The 9,449-nt window shown below is 38.2% G+C and overlaps 1 protein-coding gene across 1 annotated transcript; it reads right to left on the bottom strand.

The window, feature by feature from the left end:
* Nucleotides 1–5,477: 5,477 nt before the first annotated feature.
* LOC149405257 (leucine-rich repeat receptor-like protein kinase PXC2) lies at nucleotides 5,478–9,144 on the bottom strand. Its single transcript, XM_089606994.1, has 2 exons — nucleotides 7,251–9,144; nucleotides 5,478–7,176 (listed from the first exon to the last, which is right to left on the bottom strand). Exons 1-2 carry the CDS (start codon nucleotides 8,717–8,719, stop codon nucleotides 5,655–5,657), a joined length of 2,991 nt encoding a protein of 996 aa, XP_089463120.1. The 5' UTR covers nucleotides 8,720–9,144; the 3' UTR covers nucleotides 5,478–5,654.
* Nucleotides 9,145–9,449: the final 305 nt, after the last annotated feature.

Genomic DNA, 9,449 nt, shown 5'->3' on the forward strand with positions numbered 1-9,449 from the left:
TTTTTTGATAGCTTACAATGGCAGCTGTGAAATTATTCTGCCTTTTTTTTTTGTGTAAAATAAATATGGCTAATTTTTTGCTAGACATGAAATCCTTTTCGATTATGCTATATCATGGACTGGGAACTCTTGAAATTTTCAAGTGAGATGCCAGTTATCTTATCACCAATATGAGTAGGTTGGTCAACTAAAGTCTAAAGTACAACTTATTAGCATTTTTAATTATTCTAGAGTTGGACTGCTCACAGGTTTATTTGGTAGTTAAACTTTGTAATCACATCTAATCATTAATCATTAAGATAAATATGGATAATATCAACCTTTAAACTCTATGAACGAACTAGCATTTTTTTATCTGGTTGGCTTGGCCCAATAGTCAAACTTAGAACTTTCTACATCATACAGATTGAGATGCTTCAACAATTTGGGTTCATTCCATTCCAATTATGGTTCCCGCTAAAAAGGAGGGCTATTGACTTTTAATGGTTAGATTTTGTCTCCTGATTGCTAATTGTTCTTTGTGTTACCACGTTGTTTGCGAAACTAGTTAGGTACATTTTTTTTTTTTAAACCAACTAGTTAGGTACATTTGTTTCGGTGCATATATTTATTCGGGGCTACAATAATACTTTCTTCGTATGAAAATTTTAGAATTTTATCCCTGAATTTCTATTGTGTAACCTATTTTTTACTTCAGATTATTTCCTTTAATTTAAGAATTTCTATTGTGTAACCTATTTTTTACTTCAGATTATTTCCTTTAATTTAAGAGAGAGTTATGCATATCGCTCATCTAAACCTCATATGTTAAAATTCTAGCTAAACTATTTAACAAATTTAAAAAGTAGTCAAAATTAAAACACACGCATGCATCATCTAATGGAGACATATTCATACGTTAGGTTATTTTTTTTAATTATTTAAATAATTTTGCTATAACTTTAATGTAAGGTACTTATTTGGCTAAGTTGATACAAGATTAGAAATAAAGACAAAAGTCGAGACAAAATTACATGAAAGTTTGTAATCAATGTCAAATTTTAGTAGTACGCTAACTATTTATTGACAAGTCTATTTTAGTTTTTGAAGTATATTTATTGTGCATAATTGTTCTATATGCTAATCAAGAACTATGAATATCTCCTCGAAATGTTGTAGTTAAAAAGGCTAGAAAAACTAGTAATATAAATTTTAATTGACCAAACCCTAAACATTTTTATCTTATTTTATTGCTTTCAACACTGCCTCTCCTCCTAGAGACCTTTGCGTCTCAATTGTGGGGTTGGGGAGGCTGAAGTTTGTTTTCTAAATAATTTTTTTTTTGGATTTTTTCTCTTGTTACTATAAATGAGTTTCTTCTTTCGGCGTTTCTTCACCACTATCGTCATGAGATTGCAATAACAAAATTGCTTTCTTCACCCACCTGAACCGCCGGCATTACGAAGCTATCGTCTTCAACAAGTAGAATATTTATGGTTTTTGTTTGTTGAAAATTAAATTATTGTGTTTAGATTTTTGTTTTGTGTTTCCACATTTCAATTGTGGGTTTATGTCTCCAAGACGTATTTGTCGTCTTTCGGATTTTTTTCTACTCAATGTTTGGTCGTATAGGTACTCAGACGTCATTTCTCGTGATAGGTGGTCATCGTGTGCTTGGATTCATCCATTAACCTTGCAGAGTTTATTGAACGAGCCATGAAGTTGCTCTAAATATAGTGTGTATGATTGTTTACACACGATGTGCCACCATTCGATTCTAGTTTTGAATCTTATTCAATTTGAGGTTCTACATTTTTTTATGGATTGATATTTGATATATGTATTTGTGGGAATTTTACCCATTATTTAATGAAAAGCCTCTTATTTATGAAAAAAAAAAAACTTAAACTACGATGTATATGGTTTAGCAACGAATAATTCATTCTATTCAAAACAGCATTGCATTTTTAATTTGCTGCATGGGACCCCGAAATTCAGGTCTGATAAAGAGATCGATGTGGCTGTCAGTATCACTATGTGTAAAAAAGTGTCTATTTCCACTAATCATCATATGAATATATAAAACTGGTTTATTTTGCCTTTTTGTAAGTAGGTCCCATGATTTTTAATTTTTTTTTTTTTTTTTTGGAGTCGTTTCACTCATGTCAAATTCAACATTCCGTTTCTACGATATACTCTATTTGGTTGCACTTTCATATTACCTTACCTTTTTGTTGAACTCGACATTACTTGGAGTGGCTTACCAATTTACCATAAAAAAATGCTTAAATGCTTATAAATTTGAAAATAACAAAAACATTGAGACGTTCAGCTAGATAGTAGTTGACAGATTTTAACTCAATTTTAAAACATACAAAATAGTCTATTTTTATTGAAAAATATAGATTATTTCTATTTTAAGAGTTATCATTAAGATTATAAATAGAATGGACTTACACCTAATTTACAAGATAACGAGTTAATCATCTCATTATCTCATTGTAAATTAGTTTTTAAGGTGGAACTGGAATCTCATGTATTTATACGAAAGCTCAAATAGTTTAAACGAAAATGAGATTCCATCCAAAACATGTAGCTAAAAACAATCACTCTCTTGAAAAGACATGCTATTAATCATGGAAAAATAGAGACGTAACCAATTTATAAAACCATGAATTACTAAATTTATGTAAACAATCAATTTTGAGATGCAAACGTTTAAACTTTAAAATTACCTATTTTCTTTGAGTTTTACGTATTAATGGCCCCAAAACAAAAGCTTATAGAGTTTATGGAGACTTTGACATAATTTATAGAGATAAATCAAATTGAAGTATAAAAGGGTTCCTAAAAAGAGGAAGGGAAAGAGAAGAAAAAAAAACTAATTGTACTATAATGCCAGGGATTGTTATGGTTAATCAATTTCCAAGAGAGTTCTTTTTTTTTTTCTTTTCTTTTTTTTTACAATAATTTCCTAGAGAGTTCTAATATCATTTTGGTCTTATAATAAGGGTTCTAACTTCAAATATCCAAATAAAATTCCCATGTTTTCCATGAAACTCTATTACTCAACATAAGATATTTCCTCCAGATTATATTCCCTCAAAGGTTTATAATTCAATCTCCACTGATATATCTCAAATAAAAATACAAAAAATGTCGTGCTCAATGTAAAAGTTTATTCCTTAAAATTTATGTTAAAAATTCATTTTTCAATAAGAAAAACAAACACACGCAAGAACTTAGATGAAATCATTATGGGTGCTCATGTCACTTGCAATATTGATTCACTATATTGGAAAGTACTATTATAATTTCGCATTGCTTTGTTAAAAATCAACTATGATTATTCTTGTTCATGGCTTTTTATTTTAATTATAATTTACATTCCACAAGGAACAAGACATGAGCGACCAAGAGCATTGAAAAGTGTTCTTGTAAGACATTGCATGATTGCCATGCACTAGAGTGCTACTTTGTGAATTATTCATTTGTTTATTTTTCAAATTACTTCTCTTAGTGCTTTTGAGGACCCCATGTGAATGCGATGTTCTTTGATGATGATGTCCAATCTCGTTTGATTAGGTTTCTATTCTTGTGTCTAACAACATCCATTTAGTTTGATGTAAATAAATAAAAAAGACACTTCAAATCTAAGATTTAATAATGATCTATAGTAAGTTAATTTTTTTTAAGTATGAGTTCTATTTATATTTTTTAAATAAAATTATTGAATGAGGATTGCATCAACCATTCTTAGAAAGGGAATGAAAATTCACATTTTTTTTGTAAGGAGCATTTGTGGAATTTGAGATAATAAATTACAATTGTCATTCATGAAATAACGAATAAATAAAAAATAATAATAGTAATAAACACTCTCACAAAGTGCCGTAATATATGTTGCAGTATTCTAGTGCACACTGGCATCATTAGGTGAGATTTGTATAACTCATAATTTAGCATTAATGTACATGCTATATCCATATTATAACTTACAACATGTGTGTATTTTGTTCCAGAAGAGAAGAACAAGGAGTGTCTTTTTTTTTTTTTAAGTTTATTAAATTTATTTATATTCTTTTAGTCAAGTCATCATTCGGTTTCATTTCTCTTCTCCCAATAGTTTTTTTAGGTTATTGAACGCTTAAAAAGGTAAACCATGTTCTTTATGCCAGAGCCACAAGAAATTATTATAAACGAAGAGTGATGTTGAGAACTAACTTTAACAAGTTTAAACAAAGCAAAAGATTGTTTCTTCTTTGAAGAACATGATGTGCCTTTTCTTTTAATTACCATGAATCCACTAAAATTCTAAATGGTAGCTTATATTTTAAACATACTAAAAGATATTGTGGGTTACAAGTATTTTGTAAATTCATTATTTTTTTTTATTAAATACAATATAATACTTTTTTTTTTTTGGGTGGCTGCAATTGAGGAGGAGGTTGATGTTAATGATAGCCACTTTAATGTTCTTTTAAACATTTTTAGTCTATTTTTCAACGTGTTGGATGATCAATCACAATCGACCACAAATTGTTTTCATATATTACTTGCAATATTAATGCAAATAAATATAACAAAGTTAATTGTAACGCGACATTGATAAACACAAGAACAATGCCATCTCACTTACTAAAAATAAAGCTAGAAAATATTAGAAGAATTAGTTTTATTCAAAGAATTCGATGAACTTACTATCATTCGACCTTGAAATGAATGATCATATTTTACTTGATCTCAATATTCAGCGATTGTCTTTCCTAACCGAGACTCGGGTTAAGCGATCCTGAATCTTTCCTCTAATTTAGGCTCAATTCAAAATAAGTGAGTCTTATGAGACGAAGAATCCCGAAGAGCATAAACAACGAATACACAAAAAGCGATCAATTTATTTAAGCATGCTTTGTAAGCTTATCGAACTAGCTAAAAACGGACTAAAAAAATGAGTTAAAAACGGTGATGTTTAAAATTTTGGTCAATATATTACTAAAGTTATTTTGACAAGTCAAAAATAACCGATTATTATCTTACTTTTGCTATGATTTAGGATGATACATTTCCGGATCATAATTAGTAGTAAGGTTTAAGAGACATTATATTTTTCGAACTTGTATATCTTCAATAACAAACAACTCAATGCTCTTCATTGTAGTTTTGAATAGCTGTCTTGAAAATTTAAATACATCACATGCAAACTCCTGAATATAGGCTCAAAATCTTGTATAATTCCTTTCTTTTTAATAATTGGTCACAACAACTCTCTTAAATGATGACGACGAACCTATATCGTGCTAATGACAAATAATTTATTTTTTGTCAAAACAATGGCATAAACTTGATCCATATATTATATGGCAAACAAGTATGGTATCAAATCAAAGCTTTACTTGTCTTGTAGTAACACTCTCAAAGAAAGTAACTCAATTTCCATTTGAAACCGGTGAAGAGGAATCCGAGCAATAATAATATTACAACTGTAAGAGTGAAAAAAAAAACATTCAAACCTGTATCTATTTCTCTTTTTTTTTTTTCTTTTTTTTTTTTCCGTTCATCATCATATAACCGGATTACTCTTCACCGGAGTAGTAAGTAAAAAAAAACCTCTCTTTAATCTCTACATTAACATTAAAACAAAAAAACAAACAAATAAAAAAAATTAACGAAATTGATTATTCGGATTCTTGTGGAGCATCAGAAGAGCACTGAATGAGCTCCAAGATATTGACCACCTCAGCCATGTCAGGCCTATTAGACGGCAACTGCGAAGCGCAGATCAGCCCGAGCTTGATCACCGGAACAGCCTCATCCGGCGGGTAAATCCCCTCGAGCCTCGAATCGACGCAGCCCTCGACCCGCCCGTTTTCCAACGACCCGCGAACCGAGTCGCAGAGAACCACCACGTCATCGTCGGCGTACTCGACCGGTCTCTTTCCCGTCACCACTTCCAAGACGAGAATTCCGAACCCGTACACGTCGCACTTCTCGGTCAGCTTGACGGTCTGGCAAGCGAACTCGGGAGCGGCGTAGCCGAGCGAGCCCTGAATCTTCCCGCTGAGAGCGCACCGGTCGAGGCCCGGCAAGAGCCGAGCCAGCCCGAAATCCCCGAGCTTGGGCTCGAGGCGAGGCCCGAGCAACACGTTCGCGGATTTCATGTTGTAGTGGATCGCCCCGGAGCGGTGGAGATGAGCCAAGCCCCGAGCCGCCCCGAGGATCACCGAGAATCTCTCCCGCCACGTCAGCGCCGCCGCGGCGGTGGCGGGGCCGTGGAGGCGGTCGTGGAGGTTTCCGCCGGGGACGAACTCGTAAATGAGGAGCTGGAGAGTCGGGGTGTGGTAGTAGCCTTCGAGGGAGACGAGGTTTTCGTGGCGGGTTTTTCCGATCCGGCGAGCTTCTCGCTCGAAGTCTCGCCGGGATTTCGTCAGCCCGGCCGACGAGAGTTTTTTTATCGCGACGGAGCGGTTGTCTTTGAGGGACGCCACGTAGACGACGCCGAATCCGCCGCGGCCGATCTCGCGGTCTTTCCCGAGGAGGGAACGAGCTCCGTCGAACCCCGCGGAGTCGCCGGAGAACATCACGAGCTTTCCGAGGCTCGGGTCCTCGTTGTTGTTGGACGAGTAGTTGTATCCGCGTTCTTCTTCTTCTTCTTCTTCGTCTCCGTCTCCGGTGCCGGAGAATGTCAGGGTCGCGGCTTCGGCGGCGGCGCGGGACTTGGACAGCGAGGACGATGACCTGGCGCGGATGTTGAGGACGGTGACGGCGGCGACTCCGGCGAGGATGAACGCCGCGGCGCCGATCGCGACGAGAGCTGAGATGCTGAGGATGATTCGCTTTTTGTGGCCTAGGGTTTCCGATGATGATGACGTGGCGTTGGAGTCGGAGGATGAGGAGTTTGGGTTGAGGACGATGGGTTTGGGGTGGACGTTGGGGCATGATTTGTCGACGACGGAGCCGCAGAGAGAGGGGTTTTCGGAGACCGACGATTTGGGGATTGTGTTGAAGAAGCCTCCGACTGGAAGCTCGCCTTCGAGGCGGTTGTGAGAGACGTTGAAGGAGACCAGATCGGAGAGGTTCGTGAGCTCCTTCGGCAGGATTCCGGTGAGGCCGTTGAAGGAGAGATCGACGGATTTGAGGTTCGTTAGGTTCGCCACGGCCGCCGGAATTTCGCCGGTTAGGTTGTTTCGGGAGAGAATCCTAAGAGGACAGAGATATCAGAATGAAAGAGCTGCGAATTACAGAGACAATGGTGGTGGTAAGAGAGAGCTTACAGAGAGGTTAGGGAAGAGCATTTTGCGATCTCCCGGGGGATTTTCCCGCTCAAATGGTTGTTGTGAAGGTTGAATTCGGCGAGAGTGAGAGCTTCTCCGATCTCCGGAGGAATGATTCCGGTGAGGCGATTCTCGCTCAGGTCGAGGATGTTAACGGCTTTCAATTCTCCGATGCTCTTTGGTATCGGACCAGAGAGGTCGTTATTCGAGAAGTTTAGGAATTGCAGATCGCCGAGGGCGGTACCGATGTTCGACGGTATTTCGCCGGACAATTTGTTTGCCGACAGGCTCAGGAATCGGAAAACGCCTTTGGTGGAAGACTCCATCGCCGGAGCTCCGGTCGGTCGGCGGCGATCGGAGAGCGAGACGGTTCGGACGCCGCGCTCGAAAATCCACGAAGGTAGGTTTCCATTCAAGAGATTGTGACTCGCGTCTAAAGAAGAGAGCTTCCTTGAGTTCGACATTGATTCAGGCAAGTTTCCTCTGAGCTCGTTTCTCGACAAGTTCAAGCTCCGTAACCGCCATAGATTCCCGAGCGAGCTCGGGACTCTCCCGGAGAAGTTGTTCGACGAGAGATCCAACGACTGTAAGCCTCTCATCTCTCCGATCCAGACTGGAATATCGCCGGAGAAGGAATTCCCTCCCAAACTCAGGGAAGAGCACGAACTGAGCCTCCTCATCGAACTCGGAAGCTCGCCGGAGAAAAAATTCCCGCCGAAATCGATCGACTTTAGCGACAAACAGTCTCCAATATCCACCGGGAGCGAACCTGAAAACCAATTCTTCCTCAAATTGACAATGCTCAGATTGTACAGATTGCGAATTCCTTCGCGAATCTCTCCGTCCAGAGAATTCTCCGACAAGTCAAGAAACTCGAGTCCTCTCAGATACCAAAGCCCTAGAGGCAATTCACCGCTCAACATATTCCCCGAGAAATCAACTTTCGCCAGAGAGGAACACTCGCTCATAGACTCAGGAATCCGACCAGTGAGCTTGTTCCTCGCGAAAGAAACTTCCCTCAGCGATCCACATTGCCGGAAAAACTCCGCCGGAATCAAACCAGAGAGGCTGTTCCCACTGAAATCAACGACTCTCAGACCGCCGAGGTGAGGAAGATCGGGATTAATCGTACCAGTGAAGTTGTTGTCGGAGAGAGAGAGTCGCTGAAGGAACTGAAGCCTTAGGAGGCCTTTGTCGATGTGGCCGGAGAGAGAGAAACCGTCGAGAGCGATTCCGGTGACTCTGTGGCTGTTCGGATCGCATTCCACGGCGTCCCATAGGCACGGCGTTTCGTCGTCTTCGTTCCACGAGCTGAGTCTGTTTTCAGGGTCTTCGAGACCGGCCTTGAACACGATCAGACCCAAAACGTCGTCGTTGAAAGCGCTGTACAGAGAGTGTACCAGAAATGTAGGTTTCAACGACGACGAGACAAAGAAGAAGAAGAAGAAGAAGAATAGCTTGAATGGCATTTTATATATAAATATATATATTTAAAAAAAACAACAACAACAAAGAACCAAAATACTATAGAAGACAAAGTCGATGACTTTTTTTTTTTTATTTATTCATACTTTTGTTTTGGTAATAAGAGTCACTCTCAACCTCAAAATGAACACAATACCCATGAAGAAATAATAAGCGATAACATTTGAAGCTTGAAGGGAAAAAAAAAACAAAACAGGCTTTTTGAGTGCTCAAGATTGAAGCTTTTTTGGTGGTAGATGAGAGGGTTTAATGAAAATCTGAATTCCACAGTGGAAGCTATTAAATAAAGGAATATGGAGATCAGGGCTGGTCAGAGAGAGAGAGAGAGAGAGAGTACAACAGGCTACAGAGGGAAAGTTAAAGAAGCATTTAAAAGCTTCTAATTAACGGCGAAAACTCAAGAATGAGAGAGGGCATAGCTTACAAGGCGTGCCAGTTCTTGTTATTATTATTATTCATTATTATATTCTTTTTTATTGGATATCCTTTTTCTTTTTTGTATGGGGTAATGTTTGTTTCTTTTGTTTATTGGGATATATTTTCGTCAAAGCAGGATCCTATGTGTAGTCCTACGTGGACACTGCTTTCAAACCTTTTCTATTTTTCACTTGTTTTGTTCTAAGAAAATGCTTGTAATTTAGTACCACCGTAGAGAATATTGGTGCCCCTCTTTCCACGGCTGTGGGCGGCCTTGGAGAGAGAGAGGTGTGACCA

The sequence above is a fragment of the Urtica dioica genome, chromosome 2 (genome assembly GCF_054948205.1).
Source record: "Urtica dioica subsp. dioica isolate 48M chromosome 2, U.dioica_male_clone48M_v1_H2, whole genome shotgun sequence".
NCBI lineage: Eukaryota > Viridiplantae > Streptophyta > Magnoliopsida > Rosales > Urticaceae > Urtica > Urtica dioica.

What these genes read in the sequence shown, in the direction of transcription:
- LOC149405257 (XM_089606994.1), bottom strand. Translation starts at nt 8,719, where the DNA reads ATGCCATTCAAGCTATTCTTCTTCTTCTTCTTCTTCTTTGTCTCGTCG. An exon ending in TGCTCTTCCCTAACCTCTCT is followed by an intron (nt 7,177 to 7,250) that starts GTAAGCTCTCTC and finishes CTGTCCTCTTAG; the next exon opens with GATTCTCTCCCGAAACAACC.